Consider the following 26972-nt stretch of genomic DNA (forward strand, 5'->3'; position numbering starts at 1 on the left):
GCGGTGGTGGGGGGACCCGCGAGTCCAACATTCCGGGTCCTGACAAGCACGTTCTCTCTTCTGCGCTTCACTTTCCCGTCCCCGCATACACACTGGGCTTTGGGAACTTAAGCTAAAACTTCTGGAAGGAGCAGCAAGACCTGTGGGTCTGGGCGGGTCCTCACCCCACTTAGCTTTTCTTGTTTCTGGGTCTTGCTTCTTCTTGCTGATGCCTTTGGCTCTGTAGATGTGCTGGGGGAGAGGTGGGGGAGAATTACATTTTGGATACACTGCTGACCGTCCGCCCGGCCAAAATGTGCCCACTCTCACCTGTGGGATTTGGCTACCCCCAGCCCGGGAGCTCTCCCCGCCTGGGCAGGGGTGTGTAGATTGGGGAGCCTTTTGTGGGCCAGGCTGTGGATGCATCAGATGCTTTTCCTGCAGTGGTACTACAGAGTGAGGCCCCTTCTGTTTCTCTGGGTTTTCAGTGATAAACCTTAAGTTCAGGGGTCCCATGAGTGTGCCCTAGGTTGGGGACTGTGGGGTTGGTGGGCTTGGTCCGCCAGTCCTTTGTAGGCATCCACAAGCCGGTTTTGCTTGTCAGGAGAGGCCACTTAATCCCCCCTGCACGCCAGCACTTTCAAGGGAATTGCAACCTCTGTTGCCCAATCTCTGAGTATTTCTTGTGAGGTCCTGCTAGCAGAGAACTCCTCCTGGTCTTCTTAGCTTTGGGGCCCTCAGTCTGACTTCTGCCTTTTCTCCCAGGAGGCGGGCAGGTTGGCCCTGCAGAATGGAGGGCTTAGTGTATGTGTATGTGTGTGGGGGAGAAGGAGGGTTAAGACAACTGAAGTGACTTGAGAGAAAATAAGGGGGATGGAATTTGGGGCAACTGCTTTATTATAGTCTTCAAGTTAGTAAATAGCTACAGTGGTATAACTGTTTTCATGTTTCTGTTAAGATTCTGATATGGATTTCCTCCCAAACCAGTGGATGGCCTTCCTTTATCTGGGTTATGTGATTTGTACTTTTTCTCAGCAAATGCTGAACCTACCCGAATGAGGCCCGGTTATTGGGTTAGTGGGACCAAGGGCATGGGCTTATTTAAGGTGGTGAAGTGTGCAGTTCAAGCTGTCTTCAGAATAGGTTCGCTGCTGAATGTTCTAAACCTCAGCCTCTTACAGGAGCTGCTCACCCCAGCTGAGCCCAGTGGTAGTTTTGCCTGCAAAGAGGTAGCAAGCAGTGAGGCAGAGGAGGAGAGGTGAGAACAGATTGGGAGTTTGGAGCAAGATGTTTCAAACAGTACATTTGCTGGTGTCTCCCACTCTTACGTAATAAACAGAGTGAATTTCAAAGGTGCTGAAGAGAAAGGCTGGTGATGTTGTATCTTGAAATCTTGAAATCAGCGCTTTTGTAGATCTTCAGCAAATGTAAACTCCCTAAGGGCCAGAAAGATAATCTCGTTGGGCTACAGAGCCAGCTTTAAGCATGATCCCTGACCTACAGTGTTTCTGATTAAATGATGTTTATCCAGATTATGACCTGCTAAGCAATAGGAAACTGAGGGTTCCATAAAAGAAAGGATGTTTCCCATTGCATCTTTGATCTTAAGGTAGGCAGCTCAATAGTCATTTCAGAGTTCATTCCTAGGTAACTGTTTATTTGCTTTATCTTTTCACGGTGGTCGAGTCTCTGAATGAACTAGGTGTCTGACCCTGGAGTCTGATATCTAGTATATTTGATATTTCAGTGAGTTCTCACAACATAGGGTATAGCTGTGGTCATTTTTATCATAAACCCCAATTTCATGGACAAGAATGCTGAAAGCCTGGAAAACTTAAATGACATGCCCAAGGCCATAGAGCAAGTAGGGGGTGCAACTTTTCTACCCCCCTCCCCTGCCGCCCACACCAGGCTGCATTTCTATTCACAGCAAGGCTGCCTTCTCTCAGTATATACCGCTTGCTTTCTTATTGTTTTATTCGCTTGAAATGTTCCCAATGTTTAGCTTTCCTAGGGGGCCTCTTTTCATTATAGGTGAAAGGGCCATAATGAACACTTCTCCACTAGCCTGTGTACAGATGGTCATATAAATCCCACTGACAATGTTTAATTTGTGGGAAATTTCGCTTGCTGGTTCCTGTGGAGAAAGTGTCACGGCCAACCATTCTCTCTGCCTGAGCGCGTCTCCCAGCCTGTCCTTTGACAGCAGGAGAGAGAAGTAGGTAGAAGAGCTCAGGAGGAAGCTAGGAAACCAGAAATCTGCACACAGATACCAGAGCTTAAGTTACAGTCATTCAGTTTGGGAGAAAACACAGCAGTCCTGGTAGATTAAGGTCAGTGGGCATGCCCACTGGTGCAAAATGGGGCTGTGATCACAAGTGACCTCGAGGGGCAGAGGCGGGTGGCATACCTTGGCACAGGGTGTATAGAGTGTGTACATTCTAAATCAAAACTTATCTTTTTATTGGTCTCATTGCTCACTGGTACTTTTTTCTCATGGTCAGTAGAAGCTCATCCTTGACCTCCTGCTTTCTTGGGGAAGGTTGCACAGAGCTTTCATGATTAGACAGAGCATTCCTCTGGCCAAATGTTCCCTAACAAGAAGAGCTTTGGCCCAGGAATTTTACTTGGGTGTATTCTGGGGATTGTGACCATGTTAAAGGTCACCTTCTCTCCCATGTCAGTTCTGTCACCATTACTGTGCAAGGCGGTCACACTCTCTGAGGTAGAATGACCGAAAGGTAATCCAGCAGATACATAAGGCCTGCAGAGGCCCAGGGGGATGTCTTAGTGATCGAAAAATCAAAGTGGAATTCTCTTGAGTTTTAGCTGGTCTGCTGTATTTTTTAAAATAGATGTCAACAGACAAGTATATTATGTTGGGTTGAGCTGTGTGATGTCTGGGGCATCCCTGCTTCTGCTTTCTCTTCCTCTTCTGCCTTCGTCAAAGGGCACCAAGGTGGCTAGTTGAAAAACACACAGTTATGCAGTCTAGGTGGCTGGCTTTTTGTGTGGAAACACAGTCAGAAAAGCAGTCTTGTCCCTTTACCCCGATGATCTTAAATATATTTGGACGTGTTCATGCATTCTGGTGAGCGGTTGAGTTCAGTGGTCCAAAGGCCTTTGCTTCACTTTCAAACCGAACCCAGGTATGTTTCTTAGGGATGAGAGCATCTATGAAATGCTGCCAGTGTGTTCTCTGCCTGCCAACCGCCCTGCCACCACCGGGTTTTGCTCGAGTGCTCTGAGCCCATCAGACCAGCCTTAGTGCTCATCGGGAACATATTAATTATGTCCTCCATTTCCACTGGCTTTTCAGGAGGAATTAATCACTTTGAGCTTATTGGCCCGTTTTGAAAATGCCCTTCGGATTCCTGGTGATGTGCTCACCATGTCCCCCTCTGCTTGTGTCCAAATAATGTTCTCCAAAGCCCCAGTGTCCTGCAAGATGGGCGCGGGTTGGTGTGGGGAAAGGCTGCTTTTTGCTGTTGTTGTTGTTGTTTTCCTCTGCTTTCTCAGTGATTTCATAAGAATTCTTTTTGTTTCAGACAAAAATCACGGCTAGCTACTTGGGCAGGCAATATCCCATCCTTTGAGAGGAGGGGTTTCCTAAGGGAAAGCATTGGGGTAGGGGCTGTTTGGGGTTTTATAGGTTGCAGTGTATGACCACGGAGCTAGCCTGACCACTCCGTTTCTCACCTGAGTAGCCTTGAGTTCCGGCCTGGAGTGGGGACTCTGAGGCCAGCAGCATCCACAGTTCTGAACAGCTGACGTGTTGAGCTCCTCCTCTCTTCCGCCTTTCTTTTGGAAGGGTTAAAGTGGACAGCACTCCTATTCTTTCCTGACATTCCCCTTTCCACACCCATTCTTTATTCAGCCCGCAAAAGAGTGGCTGGAATAGTCTTAGAGGCGAGATCATGTAGACCAGGGCAAACAGAGCCCATCAGCTGCTGGGTGAACTGTCACTTGGTAAACAATGGTTAGCGGCCCCCTGTGCCTTCTTTGCTACAGCTAGGACTGTGCAGAGAACATTTCCATTGTCCGGAGGGAAATGAGGTGGATTATTTGTATATTACAGCAGACAATCGTTTCTGTCTGCAACTCCCAGAAGATGGAATTATTGCAACAGTAGCCAGATGACTGCTCCCCTGTCCAAACTGGGGTCTATTTAAAGAAGGGTTATTAAAATATTAATGTAGAACTAGTTATTGATTTTCAGGTTGCTTGAGGGAGATTTTAAGATTTCCGTAAACAATCAGTATGATCAAGAGTTTGCGTCCCTTCAATTAAGATACTGTGGATTCCCTTTTTATTTTTTATTTGTGGATAAAACTGTTTTCACGGAGCTTGGCATTGAAATGCTTCGTTTTAATCTTCATTTACCCCAGTGCACACAGGGTACCTCATTATTTCTGTAATTTGATGTGTATAATAGGGCTCGAGCTGCTATCTGCAGGCAAAGGGGAGTAGCTGGGGAGCCTCACTCACCTTCAAGGTTTCATTTTATATACAGAATTTGAAAAATAGATTTAATTAAAACTAAATTAGCTTTTCAATGAAGTAATGATCTAACAGTGAAGTATGCAAACAAACCTGGCGTTAATTTTACATAAAACTGTTAAGGACAGGTCTTCTTAGTTTCTGCATATAAAAAAACAACAGCAGTTTTCTCCGTCTACTTCCTGTATGTCTAAATTATATTTGCCAGACACATTATATGTTCTGCTTGATTTGGTTTTCTTAAACATTTAAACAGCAGACATTTTTCGGATTTCTTTAACACAACACAGTCTAAATTAGAGTGTGCTGTCCGAAAATTAACGTAGTGGTAGCTTGAAAATCACCATCCATCATGACCCTCATCTGAATAATCACAGTTTTTGCTTTTCACATGTCTGCTGCCGGCTGACATGGTTTATAATTTGCTTTTCTTGTAATTTCTTTTCGCTGAACCTGAAAACTGCTTTTCTTCAAGGCTCTGTGAAGGGAGTTGAGACACTGGCCTTGGCCCCATCTCTGCAGCAGATTGGTGTTGGAAGCCATTTAAATGCTTAGAATCTCAATTGCTTCATCTTTAAAATGGGGATATTAATAATTTCGCTGCATAGTGCAGTGTTTTTCTGAGGGCCAGTCGAGATAAGGGATATACTCATACATCGACAGTTGTCAAGGTCTAAAAATGTTAACTTGCTTTATTATGTCACATCTAGGGTGGGCTTTTAAAAGAGTGATTTAAGGGTTATTATTGTTTCATTTGTCCTGGGTTGTTGCAAATAATTTATAGTATTTACTGGGAAGAGCACCTGGGTTTGCAGTCTAGCTTCTGCTTATTAGCTGTGAGGCTTTGGACATGCTAACCAGCTTGGGTTTGCTTTTCTTGTCTATGAAATGGGCCATATGTTCCTGGCAGGATAAGAACAGGGTTAGTAATGAAGGTAAAGTGCTGAATGAGATGTCTTCTGTTCTACAAATTTTAGATAAAATATGAGTTATAAAGGCAGTGATTCAAATACGTGCAGTTATGGGCTCTCCCTGATTTTCCTTTCAGTGCAACTAATATTGGTGATTATTTATGCCAAAAAATGTTAGCTGTTTCCATCTGACCTACTGAATGATTTGGAGGTGCGGGTTCATCGAGCCCTTACACACTTGTCTCTTTTAGCTTGCGTGGTTGTTTATGCATCTATAGAACATATCCATTGTTTGATGGATCCATTGTTGAGTTGCGTCTGTGAGCATCCTCCTAGTACAAAGTCTGAAAACCGGAGGACAGTTTTATACCTGAAAGTTGTATCTAATGTTTTCTGATGACCGTTTTCACACTTTGAAAACTTTTGTTTGAGTAACAGGTAATTCTAGGCATTAACGACCTTGGCTTTTATAGGTAAGCTTTCTAGAAGGAAAAGCAATCACAGACCATTCCTTCCATGAACAGAATGGCCACAGTTACTGTATATTTGTATGTATACATACAAATGATTTTTTTTTAAGATTTTATTATTTATTTGACAGAGATCACAAGTAAGCAGAGAGGCAGGCAGAGAGAGAGGGAGAAGCAGGCTCCCTGCTGAGCAGAGAGCCCGATGCTGTGATGATGCAGGGCTCCATCCCAGGACCCTGAGATCATGACCTGAGCCGAAGGCAGAGGTTTAACCCACCAAGCCACCCAGGCGCCCCCACACAAATGATTCTTGCTCGTATTAAACTCCGTATTAGTTACGCAACGAAACAATTACCTTTTAACTGTACTCTAAGGTTAAGTGTAGAGAATAGGCTCTTCCTGAAAGTCAGACCCATCATATCCATAGGTAGAACTTGAGAGAAACCTGACCTTGATTTGGAAGCTTCAGGACTAATTATCTAATCTTTACCAGAAGACTGACGCCCACAAGGCCTGTGTTAGAGCTTGCTGTCTGCAGCTGGTCTCCCCCAGTGGGGCGGGTCAGGGCCACGGCTCCTACACAGCGGCATCACAGCTCCAGTGTCGGGATCTGGCATCAGTCTGCCAACTTACTCTTTGCTGATGTTGGCAAGGTCCTTCCTGAAAGAGCTGTGTTCTCCCATTCCCTGAAGAGCTCAGCCTGTCCATCCTGTTCACATATGTTCAACTGACTGGCTTCCATGCTTGGTCTGTGAATTCCCAGTCCCGGTGAATTTTCCTACTAGAAACAAGATATATAGGAAGAGCTCTCCATGAAGGAAGACAGACCAGAAACAAAACTTGCTGGGGTGCCGGGGTGGCTCAGTGGGTTAAGCCTCTGCCTTCAGCTCGGGCCATGATCTCATGGTCCTGGGATCAAGCCCCGTATCAGGCTTTCTGCTCAGTGGGGAGCCTGCTTCCCCTTCTCTCTCTGCCTGCCTCTCTGCCTAGTTGTGATCTCTCTCTCTGTTAAATAAACAAATAAAATCTTAAAAAAGAAACAAAACTTGCTTATACTTTGCAACACTTTTCAAGGTTAAGATTTTCCTTTTTCTTAAACACAGGAGAACATCTTATATTTTTAATGAGGTTGTGACCACTGCTATAGAAATTTTGTGAGAACACTCAGAAGTTGAGAAAACCACTTTATTAATTTTGTCAATACCATTTGGGACGTGGTCAAGCTTTTCTTCTTTAACATCATTCCTCTTGGCAGTCCATTCAGACAGGCTCCGTTTGGAGTCACGGGCAGCTGAGTAGGCCATTTTCTTGGTTAGGGTAGTGTGGACAGATTGGGGAGAAGCTACAGGCTGGGATTTGGGGGAATGAAATGCTCTATAGTGCTCTTTCCAGGAGACCCCTACATATGGCAGAGGTTGGCTAGGCAACTGTCTTTATCCCGTCTGTGCCAGTTTGTACTTTTCCATAAGGAGTCCCAATTTATTTGTTACACCTAAACTTTTCCAGGTTAAAATCTGGAGATTCCCTTCTGGTCAATTTCTTGTCTGCCTGAGGCTTTGATGTTAGGAAGCTCTTGTTCTTTATTACAAGCAAATCCCTGCTTTTAAGAACAAACACACGATTAGTGAGAGTGAAGAGAATCAGGGACAAACTGAATAGCGGGATAAGAACTGACAATTTAGTGTATCCACATCATGGAGAGTTTTTTCCTTCACCCTCAGTGTTAATTGAACAACACAAAGGAATGACTGAGCGTATCCAAGTCTGGAGACATTTAAGCCATCCATGATCAAATAATCAAGAAAATTCCTAGAGGGCGCCTGGGTGGCTCAGTGGGTTAAGCCTCTGCCTTTGACTCAGATCATGATCTCAGGGTCCTGGGATCAAAACCTGCATCGGGCTCGCTGCTCAGCGGGGAGCCTGCTTCCCCTTCTCTCTCTGCCTGCCTCTCTGCCTACTTGTGATCTCTCTCTCTCTCTGTCAAATAAATAAATAAAATCTTTAAAAAAAATTCCTAGAATGCTTTTCTTAAGCTCCCACCTTCCAAATTACTCCTCGTTAAAATCTTTTGTAATACTTCAATAGATTTCTGTCTTGCATATTGCAGCCCCGTCTGTGGGTTTGGGAAGAATTTTTGGTAATTAGGTTACAAGACTGGAACAAAACAAAGGTGCATTTGTGTCCGATTTTGGTCAGTCTTTACAATTTGGCCTTTGTCGGGACTGACCAATGTTCATGTGTGTTCCTCCCACAAATACTTATGGAGGGCCTACTGTGTGGCTCACACCCCTCTGGGTGCTGGGAATTCGGAGAAGCCCCTCGAAGGGTCTGCCCTCACAGAGCTCACATTTCAGTATGGGCAACAGACAGGAATAGGAAAAAGCACAAAGAACCGGTAGCCGGTGATAAGAGGTGGGAAGAAAACAGAGCAAGGCAAGAAGGGTTAGAAGCAGGGAGGGGTTGGGGGGATGGGTGGTCAAGGAAGGCGCTGTGTGTGTACCTTCCAGATGATGTAACAACGAGCTCTGTAAAAGTTGGGAAGGGACGTTTTAAGGAGAGGGGAGAACAGGTGGAAAGGCCTCCAGCAGTCCAGACGCTGTGAGACCCGCAGTGTGGCAGGGAGGAAGGGCAGCTCAGAGGCCCTGGGGCGGACTCTGAAGGATTTCCTCAGGGCAGTGGGAAGCCCCCTGGAAGGTCTGAGGGTCGTGGTCTGAGTTCCACAGTAAAGGGTAACTCTGGGTGGAGAATTGGTTAAAGGGGAAGCAAGGTGGGGCACCTGGGTGGCTCAGTAGGTAAGCCTCTGCCTTCGGCTCAGGTCATGGTCTCGGGGTCCTGGGATTGAGCCCCGCATCGGGCTCTCTGCTCGGCGGGGAGCCTGCTTCCCTTCCTCTCTCTCTGCCTGCCTCTCTGCCTACTTGTGATCTCTGTCTGTCAAATAAATAAATAAAATCTTAAAAAAAAAAGGGGGGGAAGCAAGGAGCCCCACTTGACTCACCTGTGTGTGCACCTGCTCCCTGGGGATGGACGGAGGCAGAGACTAGCTGTGGTGTGTGCAGCCACCGAGGAGAGAGTGCCCCACACATATGTTGCTGTTGGGCTGACGGCACTGGTTTGGCTGTGGAATAGGAGGGCAGGGGGTGGGGAGCAGGGAACAAGTGCTGGGTTTTCCTGTACCCACAATGTGTTCATGCTGATGCCAGAGTAAAGTGGAGATGGGAAATGAAGGCCAAGTGAATGGAAAAAAACCAAACCCAGTGTGGATTTGACATAATGCAAAAGTTATATCTTTGGAATCGTGAGTCACATAGTCAGTGCTGAGACGTGTATGGTGGAACCACGTTTTAGGGACATTTTTGCAGGTGTGTCGTAATTCCAAGGCAGTTGTTAGGATCGCACTGTTTACGTCCTTCGAAGACGGGGCTTTGCGCCCCTCCTCTTCGTCCCAAGCCTGTGCCCTGGAGATAAGGTTTCGGTCAGGGTTTGGTTTGAATCTAAAGTTTCAGTTATCTGCAGAGTTGACTTCATCTATGATTCTGATTATGTAAGAAATTGGGAGTGAGGGGCGCCTGGGTGGGCTCAGTGGGTTAAGCCTCTGCCTTCGGCTCAGGTCATGATCCCAGGGTCCTGGGATCGAGCCCCACATCGGGCTCTCTGCTCAGCAGGGAGCCTGCTTCCCCGTCTCTCTCTGGCTGCTTCTCTGCCTACTTGTGATCTCTGTCTGTCAAATAAATAAAATCTTAAAAAAAAAAATAAGAAATTGGGAGTGAAATCAATGTCGGGAGGCCACAATGAATAATCCATCCTGGTTTTGAGTTTCTGGACCCATGAGATTTGAACGGACATGTGAAGATACTTGTCCGAGTCTTGTGTGACTCTTCCCAGAGATCCCTGTGTCCCCTCACATAGGTGCGCCCATCCGCCGCGGGGTAAGCGCACAGGTTGTGGACGTCCAGTATTGCCGAGTGGCCGGGGGACCCCATCCTTGTCCGGGTGGACCTCGCTTATAACTCTGTTCCATCTGGCTTGTGTAGGACGAGCTGGATGAACTCCGCGCTGAGATGGAAGAGATGAGAGACAGTTACTTAGAGGAAGATGTTTACCAGCTGCAGGAGCTTCGGCGGGAGCTGGACCGCGCCCACAAAAACTGCCGAATCCTGCAGTACCGCCTCAGGAAAGCCGAGCAGAAGAGCCTGAAAGTGGCTGAGACTGGTCAGGTGGATGGCGAGCTCATCCGGAGTCTGGAGCAGGACTTGAAGGTAAGTGAGCGTCGCTGATAGGAGGCACTCGTTCCCAGATGGGACGGCAGGAGCCAGGGATGATAGCGGGTGGGGATCGCAGATTTGGGGACCGGCAGCCCTTGGGCCCCACCTACACACCCGGTCCTGCTGTTCTGAGGGTAGTTCTCTCTCTCAGCAGATTTTAGCATACACGTTCTTCATTCACCTGTTGGTGTGTAGGGTATGGGTAGTCATATGGCTTTGACATTCCAAGATTTTAAACCTGTCCCATGAACTGGAATCTTAAAACCTAAGGAAAAGAAAACAAATAGTAGTAAGGGATCTACAATTTTTTTTTATTTATTTTTTAAAAAATATTTTATTTATTTATTTATTTGACAGGCAGAGATCACAAGTAGGCAGAGAAGCAAGCAGAGAGAGAGAGAGAGAGAGAGAGGGAAGCAGGCTCCCTGCTGAGCAGAGAACCCGATGTGGGACTCGATCCCAGGACCCTGAGATCATGACCTGAGCCGAAGGCAGCGGCTTAACCCACTGAGCCACTCAGGCGCCCAGGGATCTACAATTTAAAAGAAAAGAGAGAATTGGGGTGCCTGCGTGGCTCAGTTAAGTGTCTGCCTTCAGTTCAGGTCATGATCCCGGGGTTCTGGGATAGAGCCCCGCCTTGGGCACTCTGCTCAGTGGGGAGTCTGCTCCTCCCTCTCCCTCTGGGCCTCGCCCTGCTTGTGTTCTTTCTCTCTGACTCTCTATCTCAAATAAATAAATAAAATCTTTAAAAAAAATGAATAATTAAAGATATATTTAAAAAAGATATCTGCCACTTGGTCTGACAGTTGTGGAGAATTGTACAGAAATGCCTTCTAAAGATCTACACTCTTTAAAAAAAATCTATTGATGATCAGTTCAGTTATAGTCAAAGACCACTCATAGAGGTTGATTCTAATCATTTAATGTTTTTACTGCTACTTTAGTTTCTGGAATGCAGGAAACCTGAAATGACCATAACCCAAGGATGGTGTTTTGATTTAACTGAAAGAGAAATGGGACCATAACTAATTGTCTAAAGCTAATTGTCTAAGGTGTTTTTGAAAACCACTGGCAGAGGTGGGAATGAGGTGAAGAAATTCCAGACATTATACCATTTGCTATCTCTGTGGGTAGCATGGCTTCTCTTGTGCTCCAATTATCAAATCATTTATCAAGAGATGAATTATGCATAATGTCCTCCTTATTATGGGAGTACTTATGAAATCTCATTTCGCCTTTCATTATGATAGCAGGAAAAGAATCTGTGTAATTCTGTCAAATCTATAAACCACTAACAAAACGTCATTCAGGGGGATATAAGGGTAATTTATATTTCTCTTGCAAAATCTCATTCCTTGTTTCCCTTTAGAAGGTAAAAACATTTAATGGCTTTTAACATTCAGATATTTTACTATAGTAGACAAGTTAAAACTTGACTACATTATTTTACAGGATTATTTTGTTGTATTTTTGTTTTTAGCAAGTAGTTTTAGTATGCCTTAGGAACAGAAATGTTTATTGATCCATTTTTATTGTTATTGTTACTATTATTTCTAATTTATCATTAAAGCAGTGTGCGTGAGCAGAATTGGGATTCTTGGTGATACTCTATAACGAGGTAGAGCTATCCACAGTAGCCTTTTAATCCAGATAAGGGTCATAGCTTCGCTTATAATGTAGATTTCATGTTTGAAACTAATACCCTCCTCCTTTAAAAATAGGCTTGTTAATATTGCTGGGGTCTTTGCCCGGCGAAGGTCTTTGCCCTTTATGGCGATATCATATCACTTAATGATTCTGCCTCTGAAGTTGTTTGAATGTGCCCTTAGCACACAGCAAAGCTTCATGTCCTGATAACTATCTCCGTGGGTCAATACAGGTAGCCAAAGATGTATCTGTCCGATTGCACCATGAACTTGAAACCGTGGAGGAAAAGCGCGCTAAAGCTGAAGATGAAAATGAAAGTCTCCGACAGCAGATGATTGAAGTGGAGATATCCAAACAAGCCCTCCAGAATGAGCTGGAGAGACTGAAAGAGGTAATCCCAAGACATACGGGGATTTCTTTCTTGGGTTTAATTGTTAGGAGCTTGGGACTCCAAGGGCCCCATTTGCTGAACTGTGGTTTGTTTGTAGGGCCCAGAATCTAAGAACGGTTTTTCCATTTTTCATAGAATTGTAAAACAACAGCAATCACACAAAAATAAATCTAAAAAAGCAAAGAAAACCGACAAAGACTATATGTTGCTTACAAAGCCTGAAATATTTGGTGTCTGACCCTCTACAGAAAGGGCTTGGTGAACCATGGTCTAAAACTACTTTTTATCATTTCCATTCAGATGAGCTGGCCATTAATTCCTTTTATGGGTCTAAATGGAGAATATTATTACCGGAATACAAAATTAAGCAGTAGCTTTTTCCTCGAGTCTCCTCTTCCAATGAGCTAGAAAATGTGTTCTGGTTGTCTATTAAGCTGTGTAAACAAATAATCTGTATATGCCACCTCTATCTGTTATTTAGGCAACATGGTTTAAATACAGGGTTTTTCTTTTTATTTTAGGGAGTGAATGTATACTAGCAAAGTGGTCAAGAAAATGAATACATATATATATATATATTTTTTCCCCTTTGCATATAGTAATGCAAATGCTGTTTTATTGTTACTTCCATTATAAGATTACAGCTGTGTATTTTCTTAGAAAATAGCCTGTATGTTCTTGGAGTTAGAAACTGTTGGTGAAGCCTTTACAGTGATGGCTGAAGCCAGCATTATTACCTGCTAAAAGCCTCACTCAGTGCATGTTCCCTTTGGACAAGTTTCCCGAGTCAGCCAGTTGTTCCTCATCCACCCAGCTGTCTACCTGCCCACACTTAATTCAGGCTCCGTACCATGCCCTGGGGCGGCAGGTGTGAGTATGGCCGCACAGGCTTTGCTCTCAAGATGTTTACAGCTCAATTTGACACGCGGCTAGCAAAACAAGTAATCGCGGCAAAGGAGCTGGGGTTGCTGGCTCTCTTCTTCCACCCCATCCCCCCAACAGCCACTCAGGTGCCCTGCTGTTTCTCGAGGTTGGCAGGGGGGTGAGGGGGCAGCCTTCTTTGTTCAGAGATCAGTAGCCCTGGGGCTCAGTCCCTTACCTTCGGGTCTCTGCTGACATCCCACTTCAGCCACCTGGCCCTGCACACGTACACATTCCCAGTTGTTCCTGCTACCCCCCTCCTGGCCATCCCTATCTGCCTTCCCATCTGACATGCTGTGGATTTTGATGACTCACTTGTATATTGCCAGTGCTTGTCTGACAATGCCATGGGTTTTATTTCTTTGTTGCCTTCACTAATGTGCCTCCAGGACTTGAGCTCTGTGGGAAGAGGGTGTGTCTCTGTAGTTCATGGTGGGGTCTCCGCGCCTAGAACAGTGCCTGGCACTTAGGCGTTCTCGGAGACGTGCAGGGTGAGGGAGTGAATGGAGGGCGAGAAGGTGGAGCTGTGGTGAGCACAGCTCGCCTGGGGACTCGGTGCGCTTCACAGAGGAGGTAGAGTCTGAGAATGTTCTTTCATCATGCGTAACCCTTGCTCCTTAACTTAGGTGTGCACTTACCCCAAGGGGTTGGGGAGATTTGTCCTCTCTTTGTGGGTCTCTTACCTCTGCACTTAGAGTCCCCCGTTCTTTACTTCCTTCTTTCCCTTTTGCTCTAAGTCTGCTAGAAGGTTTGCCATAATGGCTTCTTTCCTCAGGATTTCCAGTTTGAGCCTGACCTTGAGGGTGCAGAAAACATCTTAGGAGTCTATTTTACAAATGTTGTATGTGTGAATGCCTACATATAAATATTCAAATTATATGTACACATAAGTAAGTAAATAAATATATTTGAAGCAGGCAGTTTCTCTTGCCCCCAAAGAGCTGGATTTGTGTGGGACTTGGCATCAGGCCACAAATAGCTCCTCAGGGAGAGAAATGATGACTGACGTTCAACGCCAGGCAGGGGTGAAGCAGGGGTCTTTAGAGAATGGTGATGTTGGTTGAGGCTGGATGTACACAGAGGAGGTGGTAGGCCGGCGTCTCCCTGCCTGTATGGGTTAGAGTCCCCCACAGGCATGGCCCAGCTGGGCTACAGTCCCTGTTTTACCTGGAGAGCTGCAGTCCAGCCGGGGGATGGCGTCTTGGCACCAAACCTCACGATTCCAAACAAACCCTAAAACTGACCAGACTCTACAGAAGGTAGATGCTCTAGACAGTGCAGGAAGGAGAGAATGATGGAACCAGGCGACCCGAGGTTCAAAGGTGGTAGAGGAGATAATTACTGGAAAGTGCTAGCTGTGGCTTCGTGAGTGGATTCTCTTTACTAAAGCGGGAAGGGAAGGCGCTAGGAGCTTTGCTCCAAAGGGACTGTCCTGTTTTCTCGATCTTGAGTCCCACTCGTTATCGGTTCACCTCTGAAGTTTCATAAGCGGATGAGTCACATTCCGGAAAAGGCAAGGGGAGTTCGTGCGTCGCCTGTGTCTCTGAATGACGGAAGTAGCTGCAGACGAACGTGTCCCTCTCAGCCTGGGAGGACAGTTAGGGCATCTCCGTGCCTCTTGGCCTCCGTAGCTGCTGCCACGGGGGGCTCCTCTCCCGGGACTGCACACTGTCCCTGCGGCGGCCCGGTGGGCTTCTGCCAGATGGATTTGCCCGAGCACTTCACGCTCAGAGAGTCCAGAATCAGACCTGCCACCCTCAGCCCCACCTGACTCTTCCCTGTCTTTCCCATTTGTGTCCACGGCGCTGCGGTTCTGCTGGTCCCTCTGGCGGGAGCACTGGCGGGTGCCCTGACCTCTCTTCCTGCTGGCGCTGAGAATGCCTTCACATTCTGCCCTTATGCTTTTGCGGTCTTAGGAATTTTCTTCTTTGCTTTGCTTTGCTTTCTTTCTTTCTAAGATTATTTATTTATTTGAAAGCGAGAGAAAGAGAGAGAGAGGGAGCGCGCGTGCGCACACATGAGTCGGGGGAGGGGTTCAGGGAGAAACAGGCTCCCCACCGAGTCTGGAGCCCCATGTGGGGCTGGACCCCAGCACCTTGGAATCATGACCTGAACCAAAGGCAGACGCTTAACCAACTGAGCCATTCCAGGAGCCCCTGAAAACATGAATTTTTTTCAAAACATTTTTTTTTAAAGATTTTATTTACTTATTTGACAGAGAGAGAGATCACAAGTAGGCAGAGAAGCAGGCAGAGAGAGGAGGAAGCAGGCTCCCTGCTGAGCAGAGAGTCTGATGTGGGGCTCGATCCCAGGACCCTGGGATCATGATCTGATCCGAAGGCAGAGGCTTCAACCCACTGAGCCACCCAGGTGCCCCTCAAAACATTTTTAAATTTAAATTCAATTAATTAACATATAATGTATTGTTGGTTTCAGAGGTATAGGCCTGTGATTCATCAGTCTTATATAACACCCAGTGCTCATTATATCACCCGCTCTCCTTAGTGTCCATCATCCAGTTACCCTACCCCCTCCCCCAGCAACCTTCAGTTTGTTTCCTATGATTAAGAGCCTCTTACGGTTTGTCCCCCTCTCTGATTTCACCTTGTTTCATTTTTTCCTCTCTTCTCCCATGATCCTCTGCTTTGTTCCTTAAATTCCACGCATGTCAGTGAGATCAGATGATAATTGTCTTTCTCTGACTTACTGCAGTTAGCATCCTACCCTCGGTTCCATCCACATTGAGGCAAATAGCAAGATTTCATCTTTCTCTCTCACTGACACATGCTGTACCGTGGATGGACCATGAAAATAGACCAAGGAAAAGAGACCAAGGAAGCTGGACATATTGCATGATTTCATTTATTCGGAATAGGTAAATCCATAGACAGAAAACAGATCAGTGGTTTCCAGGGGCTGTGGAGAAGGGAGAGGTCTGCTTAATGGGTATGGGGTCTGCTTCTGGGGTGACAAAAAGGTTTCAAAGTAGATAAAGGTGATGGCTGCACAACCCTGTGAATGCCTCTTAGTTGTGTACTTTAAGGTGGTCGGGTTTAACCTCAAATAAGAATTTTTAGATTCTCTATTCTACCCATACTTTGACCAGTCTTCTCTCAAGTGAATATTTGAGAGCCGACTCTATGCCGTCGACACATTAAAGGCAGACACTACTTCCAGTCTCTCCCTTCTCTGTTTCACCTTCAACGCTCCCCCAATGCCTACCATGGGACTCTCCGCTTAAACACATGAATTTGCTCTGGCTCCTGATTGGCTGACTCTCTAGTGTGACGTAGAGGACGCTTTCTGCTGGGGATCATCCCTGTCTCCCGGCTGGGTTTCCCACCCCTTGCTGCAAACCCTGGAATGAAAGAAAGGCAGCAGAGCGAGATGAGAATAATCTGTGCCCTCCAGTCTCCTTTGAACAGAGAGGGTCTTAGAAGAGTCACTGTCTCCATTGATAGATAAGATGATTAAAGAGGGTTGGCAATATGAAACTATGTGGAATTGTCCCTTCTGTCTAGCCAGCTTCCTTGTGCCTCTTTGCATCGTGGTCCATGCACCCAGTTCTGGTACACCCCTCCACTTGTGCAAGCTCAAAACATTTTTGCCTTTTTAGGAGTATATTTCTTCTAGTACTCAACTCTATGAGGAATTATCTGGACAGGTTGAAAATGGTTAATCTTAGCTTAGTTTCAACATCTTAAAGACTGTTTTCACTGAGCAGTTTTTGAATACTTCTATATCTTAGACACAATAATAACCGGCCAGTTTAGTTGGCACTTGGAAGGGACAGAGACACATTCTAGATCATTCCAGGGAACGGGGATTTTCTTTTTTTTCTTTTCTTTTCTTTTCTTTTTTTTTTCTTATTGAGGTATAATTGACATATAACATTATATTAGTTTCAGGTGTCATGGTTCAATATTTGTATATATTGCAAAATGATTACCCCAATAATAGGTTAACATTCCTTGTTGAACACATGGGTCCAAACATATTTTTTCTGGTAATGAGAACTTCTAAGATCTGCTCTCTTAGCAACTTTCAAATATGCAGTATAGTATTGTTAACTATGGTCATTATGCTGTACATTATATCTCATGACTTATTTATTATAACTGGAAGTTTGTATCTTTGGATTGCCCTTACCCCTCCTACCCATCCACCCTAGGGATTGTTGAATGAAGCCACAGGGAACCAGTTAGCAGCCAGATAGCTCTTGCGGGCCATCTTTCAGCACCATTCAGGATGTGTATTGATTCTCTGGGTTTGGTTGAGATTTCTTCTGTGGCTAGTAAATGATTCAAATTTTATAAATATTTCTTGAGTGCTTGAGAGGAAAACGTATGCTCCAATTTTGGGGTGAAGACTTTAAATCCATTAGATTGAAGACTTCCAAATTTGAACTTAAAACAAGCAGTACATTTTATATCATCACTCAAAATACAAACATAAAGGTCTCACAAAATAATGCTTATCTTTGCCATATGGGACGCATTTTGGTATTTTCAGTTCTATTCAGTTCTGTTTTTTAAACTGGGCAGCTATATGTAGAAGAATGAAACTTGACCATTCTCTTACAGTTCTGTTTTTTAAAGGGTAGTTATACTTTTGATTTACAGTCCATGTGGACTGTAAACAATTACAGTTTACAGTGATGTGGATGGCAACAATTTGGAAAGTTTTTTTAGATCACTTGTTAATTGTGTTGTTCAAATTTTTTATATCCTTTATAGTTTTGTTTTGTCTGCTAAATAGATCTATTTAGGATAAAGGTATGTTAAAATCACCTGTTAAAATTTTGTATTTATATTTCCTTGTAATCTGTCAATTTTGCTTATATATTTTGAATATAAATGCATACAGATTTAGAACTGTTTTTTTTTTTAGAACCATTTTTTGATGATGAATTTTTCCCTTTATCATTTGATAATGACTTCTTTATTCTAATGTATTCTGTTTTCTTTCTTTTTTTTTTTTTTTTTAAATTTGCCTGGTATAGCTTTTTTGTGTTTCCATTACTTTCCATTTTTCTGAGTCATTATGTTTTAGATGTATTTCTTGTGACTGGTCTATAGTTCTCTCTCTTTTTTTTTTTTTAAAGATTTTATTTATTTATTTGACAGACAGAGATCACAAGTAGGCAGAGAGGCAGGCAGAGAGAGAGGAAGGGAAGCAGGCCCCCTGCTGAGCAGAGAGCCCGATGCGGGGCTCGATCCCAGGACCCTGGGATCATGACTCGAGCCAAAGGCAGAGGCTTTAACCCACTGAGCCACCCAGGTGCCTCTATAGTTCTCTTTTTAAAAATGGAATCTGATACTATCTTTTTTTTTTTTAACAAAAACTTGTGAATTTAACCCATTTACATTTATTATGGTTGTTGATGTGTTTGAATTTATTTCTATCATTGTATTTTATGTTTGTAAATTCCAAGCCTTTTCTTCATTTCTTTTTTCTATTTTTTATGTCGATTTCTCATTGATTGAATTTTCAATTCTCATGTTCTTTTCTTGATTAGGAACTTGTATTACTGTTCTAAAAATTACTCTTACATATTTAACATGCCTGTTTGACTTAGCATCTAAAACTAATCATTATCCCCGTTCTTCTCCTTAATAATATTAAGCATCTTAGAAAGCTTCAACTCCAGTGAGCTCCTGTGTTTCATACTATTATTATGTAGTATCATTTTAGTTTTATCTTTTTAAAAGCATCCCCCCCAAAAGTTGGCTAATTTAACAGTTAATGCTTATTTAGATTCATTTACATATTTTCCAGTCTGTTATCATTGCTTTTTTTTTTTGTTATCATTGCTTTTTGAGTGTTACTCCTTCCTTGTGAGTTCAGTTTTCTTCTTACTGATCCATTAACATGTCCTTGAGTGTTTTCTTTCAGTAAATGGTATTGTCTAAAAATGCTTTTATGTCATCCTCAGTCTTGAAACATATTTAGTTGGGCATAGGATCCTAACATATTGAAGATAGTATTTTTTATTATCTTCTGGCTGTATTTTGCTGTCAAGAAGTCTGCTGTCAAATAATTCTCATTTTTGTAGATGATCTCTATTTACTTCCTGGTTACTTTTATGCTTTTCTTTTTGTGTTTGGTATTCTGCAGTTTCAACCAGATGTGTCTAGATTTATTTTTATACTTTAGGCAACACTCATTGTCAGTCTGTTTATGTCTTTTGTGAAATCTGGAAAATTCTCACTCTTTGAATAACGTTCAGTAGGGAAATTATGTCTTTAAATAGTGTTTCTTCCCCCATTTTCTGTATCACTTCTAGAATTCCTATTAGTTTTATGTAGGAACTTCTGCTGGCCGTTCTTCTTCCATCCACCATCTCACCTAACTGTTCTTTTTTTTTTTTTTTAATTATTCTTATCTGTGTTTTATATATATGTACATATATGTGTATATATATATATATAAAATTTATTTATTTACTTATTTTAGAGACAGAGTGTATGCGTGTGCATGCATGCTTGTTCACAGGAGAGAGTGGGGAGGGAGGAGTAGAGGGAGAAAATCTCAAGCAGACCTCCTGCTGTGCAGAGTCAGAGGTAGGGCTCAGTCCCAGGACATGAGATCATGACCTGAGTTGAAACCAAGAGTTGGATGCTCAACTAAGCCACCCAGGTGCCCCACTGTGCTTTATTTTGAATAATTACTTCATTTCTTGTCCAAGTTATGAATTCTCTTCTTCACAAAAGAATTACTCTTTTCTTCATCCACTAAGTTTTCATTTCAATGAAATGAATTTTGAAATTTGCTTGTTTTGTTTCATAAATTTCTTTTTTCCCTTACCGTATGTTATTTCTTCCTTAAATTTTGAAACATTTTTAAGTCACGGCCTCTTTCAGTTTGTTCCGTTTTCTTGAGTTCTTGTGTGTTACCAGTCCCTCAGTTTTTCCTGATCTGTTGTCTCTCACCGAAAGTGGATTTTTTTTTTTAAAGATTTTTATTTATTTATTTATTTGACAGAGAAAGATCACAAGTAGGCAGAGAGGCAGGCAGAGAGAGAGAGAGGATGAAGCAGACTCCCTGCTGAGCAGAGAGCCCGATGCGGGACTCGATCCCAGGACTCTGAGATCATGACCTAAGCCGAAGGCAGCGGCTTAACCCACTGAGCCACCCAGGTGCCCGAAAGTGGATTTTTTTATGAGCTTTCAGATGAGCTCATTTCTTGTTGAAAGTTCCACTTGGTGAGATTTTTGCATTGGTCTTTTCCAAATGCCTGAGTAGCATTATTGGTTCAAATACACTTGTTAATTTTGGGCTCATGGAGTTGTGTCCCAAAGGGGTTGTGTCAGTTGGTTATCAGACATATATGGCATACATATAAATATTTTTATACTTCCAAGGAGATTTTTTTTTTGTCACCTGCCAGTGTCATGAGCAGGTTATTACTCTCCCACTTCCCAAGTGATTTTTAGTTTACTTTCAGTGGTGTGCATCCCTTTAGTGGGTTGTCTGGGGCATTTATCAAAGATTCTTCTCACGTCCCTGGCTAGAGCACCTATTTCTGGGTAAGAGAACTGCCATCATTCCCTCCTGCCCTCTACCTCTTTAATCCCTAATGCATTTCTGATACTAGGGAATTTTCCTTTTGTGACTCTGTCAGTCAGCTGTGCATGAATTTCTGCTTTTTATGTTTTCTTTAGCATTTCTAGGTGTTTGTTGGGGGGAAGGCTCAAGACGGCTCAGTGTGCTGTGTTGCCAAAACAGGATGTGATCCTTTGGGGTTTAGCGGAAGCTTTCTAGTAGCACTCTGGAGTGCCATGAGTAACCCCCGTGGTCTTCCTTTTCATGGCTCAGCACTATTGTCCCTGCTTCTCTCTGTTCATTTACTTCTACCCTGCTACTCACCAGTTCCCATTTGCCCCAGGACTTTTTTTTTTTAAACTCATGGATTCGTTATATCATGGCTTCTACTTATATTCTCTGTAGGTATTTGCTAGAGACTGAATGTTTATATCCCCAAGCCCCTGCCAATTTATTAGTTAAATCCTAATTTCCAATATAATAGAATGAGGAGGTGGATCCTTCCTGAAGTGGTTGGATTACGAAGGTGGAGCCCTTGTGGATGGGATTAGTGCCCTTTTCAAGGATACCCTAGAGCTCCCTTGCCCCTTCCACCAGTTGAGGACACAGTGAGAAGATGGCCGTCTGTGAACCCGGAAGTGGGTTCTCACTAGACACCCAATCTGCCAGGACCGCAGTCTTAGCTTTCCCAGCCTTCAAAACTGTGTGAGATAAATGCGTGTCCTTTAAGCCACCCAGTCCACAGTATTTGACAGCAGCCTGAACAGACTAAGACCTAGTCTTTCTGCTTTTTTCTCAACCAGTGGGTGAGGAGTTTTCTCTGTGTGTCATTGCATTTAAACTCTCAGAAAGCCCTAAAGTCTGGAAGCATAGGTGTATGAACATAATAAATGGTTTATTGCTATTGCGCTATAGTTTAATAAAACATTATCTATGTCTCCAGACTTTATGGTCCTCCCCATAAGAAAAAGATACGCTTGAGTGAGCCAGTGCAAAGCATCTTTGGGCCGAGTCCTCATGCCAGGGCATCTCCTTGGACACCGACCAGGTTGTTGGCAGCTGCCGTGGAGTCAGTCGGGGCCTCGCTCCTGGCCCAGTCAATGGTGGACTGCGGGCCGGCAGGGCACGCAGAGTCCAGGCAGGCATTCTTTGTGTTAGCTTGGCAGGCTCTCCAAGATACCTTGGGAGGAATAAGTAACATCTGGTTCCATTTGCTGGTCTCATGAGTTGGGAGCGGGGGGGGGGGGGGTGGGCAGGGTGACTCTAACTAGAGAACAGGAAGTGGGGAGAAATGCAGTGCCCTGAATGATATCCCAGTTAGCTGGCCTGCTGGGTTAATAATGAGGGTGGGATGAGAATGAAATGGGATGAGAGTGGGAGCAGGAAGAATCAGGGTGTCTGGTTAAGTCTTCTTCCCAAACACTAAAATACAAGTACAGTCTGGGGTGTGTGTGTGTGTGTGTGTGTGTGTGTATGCACACATATATATCTGTTTATGTATCTGTGTGTGTTCATATACATGCAGTGTCTGCACAGGGGTCTAGAGGGAAATGGCCTTTTGTAGGTTCTCATCAGACCAGTAGGCGGGGATGGAATTAGAGTAGAGCCCTCTCAACCAAGAGAATAAATACCGGGCCAGAAAATCCAGATTTCACAGGCTGGGAAGGATTAGGAAGAGTCCAGCAACTGTAGGAAGATTTGGCATAAATAATTTTGAATGCTTAAGCTGTAAATGGAACAGTTTGGGTGTCTGGGAAGAAGGGGGGTTTGTGTTCAGTTAAACAATGATAAATAGTACTAATGGCTAATTTCATGCTGTTACTGGAAAGGCACAGGGAGAGCCCATCACAGTCTGTTCTGGTCACTCAGAACAGGTGCCCTTGGAGCGATTTCTTGTCAAAGTCAAGACAGAATCATACTGAGGTCTTCTAGAAGGCCAGTAAAAGTCCTGTGACCCACTTGGCAATGGTCCACATGTTCTCTCCCATGGGGATTGTCTGGTGCTCTCCCTGGGCAGTCACATTTGCTTCTGTTTTGGAGCTCTGGTGGTGGCTCCAAGAGCAATGGGTGGCTTTCCCAGGTTTGAGTTTTCGAAATGCTTTCATTTCTTGGGTTGTGTTTTTTTGTTAAGTTTTGTTGTCAGAGGACTATTTTACTTCCACGTAGTGTGGGGGTTAGGTTGGAAAAGAAAGAAAATGGTGGTGAAGACAGAGGCAGGACTTTGGAAGGAGTAACCGAGTTTGGTGGCTCTCCTGGGATCTGGCATGCGTGGTCAGACCCAGGCCTGGGGACCTCAGGCCAATGGAACATCAGAGCCAGAAGAATCTTGGAGCTGAGTTAGCCGACCTCCCCATCACCTACACGAGGAAGCCGAGGTCTGGGTAGGTTGTGAATGGTGGCTACCCCAGGTCTCCTGACTTCCAGAAACGCTCCTCTACTCCTTCTTTCCTTAGGACTTTATCTCTAGCCCCGCCCTCTCCCTTCTCTGTAGGCCCAGGAGGAAGAGGCGGGTTCCTAGGTCAGGACCGGAGGTAAGCACTCATGGGGCCATCTTGACTGTGGTCTTCAGGGCAAGCTGCTGGAGGAGAGAGCAGCTTTAGGCTCCCTGCTTCAGTGTGTTGGTGAGGAAGAGCACCTGTGTCTTTCTTTGACCCATTAATGCTGCCATATAAAATTAATTTCTGCTTTCAGAAGTATTTATTAAGCTGCTGCTTTCATCTCTACAGAGAAAATTACAGGAAGAAGGACAGAAATTTACCTTTGAAGGCAGTGAGCACAGACTTCCCAGCCTGTCTTACCACTCACTCCCATGGGGGCCTCCTATGGCCCTCTCCCTCCCATCTTGTTCTGTGGTGTTGGCCATTCTTTCCCCAGGACTGTTCCAAGATGCCTCTTTTATCTGTTGAAATGCTGCCCATTCTTTAAGATTCTCCCAGAAATACCACTTCCTCCCCAAAGCCTTCTATAACACTTTTCTGACCTCCGAACAAACATTTCTGTGTGATTAAACTGTTACATGTTGGCTAGAGAATGTTCAAAAAGTAGAGAGAGAAAGTTTCCCTTATGTTAACATCCCAGAGATACAGCTTATTTTTCATAGGAAATTGGAAATACACCCTATATACTTCTTTTTTTTTTTTTTTAAAGATTTTATTTATTTATTTGACAGAGAGAGATCACAAGTAGGCAGAGAGGCAGGCAGAGAGAGAGAGAGGAGGAAAGGCTCCCTGCTGAGCAGAGAGACCCTTGCGGGGCTCCATTCCAAGATCCTGGGATCATGACCTGAGCCGAAAGCAGAGGCTTTAACCTACTGAGCCACCCAGGCGCCCCTATACTTCTTAGTATAGTGTTTTTAGTATAGTATTATTTATTTGTAATTAAACCTTTTGTTTTGGGATTTTTGTAAACTCCTAGGCAGTTGTAAGAAATAGTTAACAGGAGGTCTCCCGTACCCTTTACCCCGTTTCCCCAGGTGGTAAGCTCTGGGATGGTGCCAGAACTAGGACAGTCACTTTGATTCAGTCAAGCTGTGAGAACAATAATTCCATCACCACAAGAATCCCTCATGGTGACCTTTTATGGCCACACCAGCTTCCCTCCTGTCCCCATTCTATCTCCATCCCCACAACTGCTGTGTTCTCCATTTTGATAATTTGGTCATTCCAAGACTTTATATAAATGGACTCATTTGCTATGTCACCTTTTGGGATCGGCTTTCTTCACTCTGCAGCATTCTCCAGAGATGTTCCAAGGCATGCATGAGCCCTAGTGTGTAGTCATTTACCCACTCGCTAGATGTGGGACATCTGTTATGTTTTTCCAGTTTGGGGCTTTTATAGATGGAGTCACTGTGAACATTGGTGTGCAGGTTTTTGTGGGAACGTAAATCTTCATTTCTCTGGGATAAATGCCTGGAATGTCATTTCCTGGGTAGTATCGTAGTTGTTTTTTAGGGTTTTTTTTTGTTGTGTTGTGTTGTTTTATTTTGTTTTTTAAGAAAGTGCCAAACGGTTTTCCAGAGTGGCCGCTCCATTTAACACTGCTTCCAGCATCCTCACCAGCATTTGGTGTTGGCACTGTTTTTTATTTTAGTCATTCTAATAAGGGATACCTCATTGTGGTTTTATTTTATTATCATTATTTTTAAGATTTTATTTTTAAGTTATCTCTGCACCCAACAGGGAGCTCGAACTTACAAACCCGAGATCAAGAGTCACGTGCTTCACTGATAGCCAGCCAGGCACCCCTCATTGTGGCTTTCATTTGCATTTCCCTAATGGCTAATGATGTTGGACATATTTTCCTGTGATGTTTGCCATGTGTGTTTCCTCTTTGGTGAAACGTCTCTTGACAATTTTTGCCCGTTGTCTAATTGGATTGCTTGCTTGTTTTTTGTTTTTGTTTTTTTTTTTTAACTACTGTTGAGTTTTCAGAGTTTGTTCTGTATTCTAGATACTAGTCCTTTGTTGAATATATGGTTTGCAAGTATTTTCTCTCACTCCAAGCCTGTCTTTTGTCCTTTCAGTGGGGTCTCTCTCCCTCCTGCCATTTTCTTTTTTTTAAGATTTTATTTATTTATTTGACAGAGAGAGAGAGATCACAAGTAGGCAGAGAGAGAGGTGGAAGCAGGCTCCCCGCCGAGCAGAGAGCCCAATGCGGGGCTTGATCCCAGGACCCCGAGATCACGACCTGAGCCAAAGGCAGAGGCTTTAACCCACTGATCCACCCAGGCACCCCATCTGGCAAATGTTTTTAATTTTGATGAAGTTCAGTTTATAAATGCTTCCTTTTATGGTATGCTCTTTGCCTACCCCTAGATTCTGAATATATTTTCTTCTATTTTTTAAAATGTTTTATGTTTTACATGTAAATCCATGGTCCATCTTTTTATAATTCTAGTTAATATACAGTGCACTATTGGTTTCAGGAGGAGAATTCAATGATTCCTCAGTTACATACAACCCCAAGTGCTCATCACAAGTGCCCTCCTTGATACCCATCCCCCATTTAACCTATCCCCCACCTACCTCCCTTCCAGCAACCCTAGTTTGTTCTTTGTTGTCCTTATGGTTTGTTTCCCTCTCTCATTTTTCACTTTGCCCTTTCCCATATGTTCACCTGTCTTCTTTGTTAAGTTCCACATATGAGTGAAATCGTATGGTATTTGTCTTTCTCTAACTTTTTCGCCTAATATAATACTCTGATTCCATCCACATTGCTGCAAATGGTAAGATTTCATCCTTTTTGATGGCTGAGTAATATGCCATTGCATGTATACACCACATCTTCTTTATCCATTCATCAGTCAATACACTTTTGGGCTCTTTCCGTAGTTTGGCTATTGTTGATAAACATTGGGATGCATGTGTCCCATCAAATCCATATTTTTGTATCCTTTGGATAAATACCCAGTAATGCGATTACTGGATCATAGGGTAGCTCTATTTTTAACTTTCTGAGGAACCTCCATACTGTTTTCCAGAGTGGCTATACCAGTTTGTGTTCCCACCAACAGTATAAGAGGGTTTTCCTTTTTCTGTGTCCTTGTCCATGGTCCATTTTGAATTCATTTTTGTGTAAGCCATGAGACTTAGGTCAAGTTCATTTTTTTTTTTTAAACCTACGGATATCTAATTGTTCCAGCACTACTTGTTAAAAAGGCTATCTTTCCTCCATTGAATTACTTTGCACCCTGTCAAACTCAGTTGAACATATCCTGTTCAATCCTGTTCTGTTCCATCGATCTCTGCCAATACAGTCTTGATGACATAGCAGTATAAATCTTGAAACTGCTGTGTCTGCTCCAGCCATCAGTTTGAGTCTCCTTGGACCCCTCACTGGCCTTTCAGAACACTCCTGTCTCTGCCTTGTAGGACGCAGGTGTATTCTGCACATCCCTGCCCTTATCAAGCATTCAGTAAATACGTGTTGAATGGGTGAAAGTTTCATTCTCTTTATTTCTCCTTGAGAAAGAGCTGTAACATATTTACAGACCTCCTGGTGAGGAATTTCCGATCCTGTAAATGTTTACCCCAGGACAGTTCGTACAAACCAGTAATTCCACTCTAGGTCAAGTATTTTGACAATGACTGTTTGTGGGTTATGAAGTCACCCTGTTTGGTTAGCGATAAGGAAAGCTGCTTTCTGTCTGCTTGCTTCCTATTCACACAGGCTCTGGGTGCCCATCACTGGGATCGGGCCACACTCAGTTGTCCCTGGTGAGCTGGGTGGGCTCCTGTATAGCTATTTCCTGCAGCAGGTCACCTGCGGGCACTGTGGGGGCTCAGCTGACCTTTTGGGCAGAGGGTGACCCCCCCGGAGTGGCCACATCAGAAGCAACCAGGCT

General features: G+C 44.0%; 1 protein-coding gene across 6 annotated transcripts in view; it reads left to right on the forward strand.

Annotated features, from left to right (window-relative positions):
* MTCL1 (microtubule crosslinking factor 1) overlaps positions 1 to 26972 on the forward strand; it is a 125286-nt gene that overhangs the window by 2038 nt on the left and 96276 nt on the right. For all 6 annotated transcript variants that reach the window (XM_032309566.1, XM_032309565.1, XM_032309567.1 and 3 more), the window contains exons 2-3: positions 9892 to 10116; positions 12002 to 12160. In XM_032309566.1, coding sequence (XP_032165457.1) covers positions 9892 to 10116; positions 12002 to 12160 — 384 coding nt within the window. The remainder of the gene's footprint in view (positions 1 to 9891; positions 10117 to 12001; positions 12161 to 26972) is intronic.

Source organism: Mustela erminea, chromosome 13 (genome assembly GCF_009829155.1).
Source record: "Mustela erminea isolate mMusErm1 chromosome 13, mMusErm1.Pri, whole genome shotgun sequence".
Taxonomy (NCBI): Eukaryota; Metazoa; Chordata; class Mammalia; order Carnivora; family Mustelidae; genus Mustela; species Mustela erminea.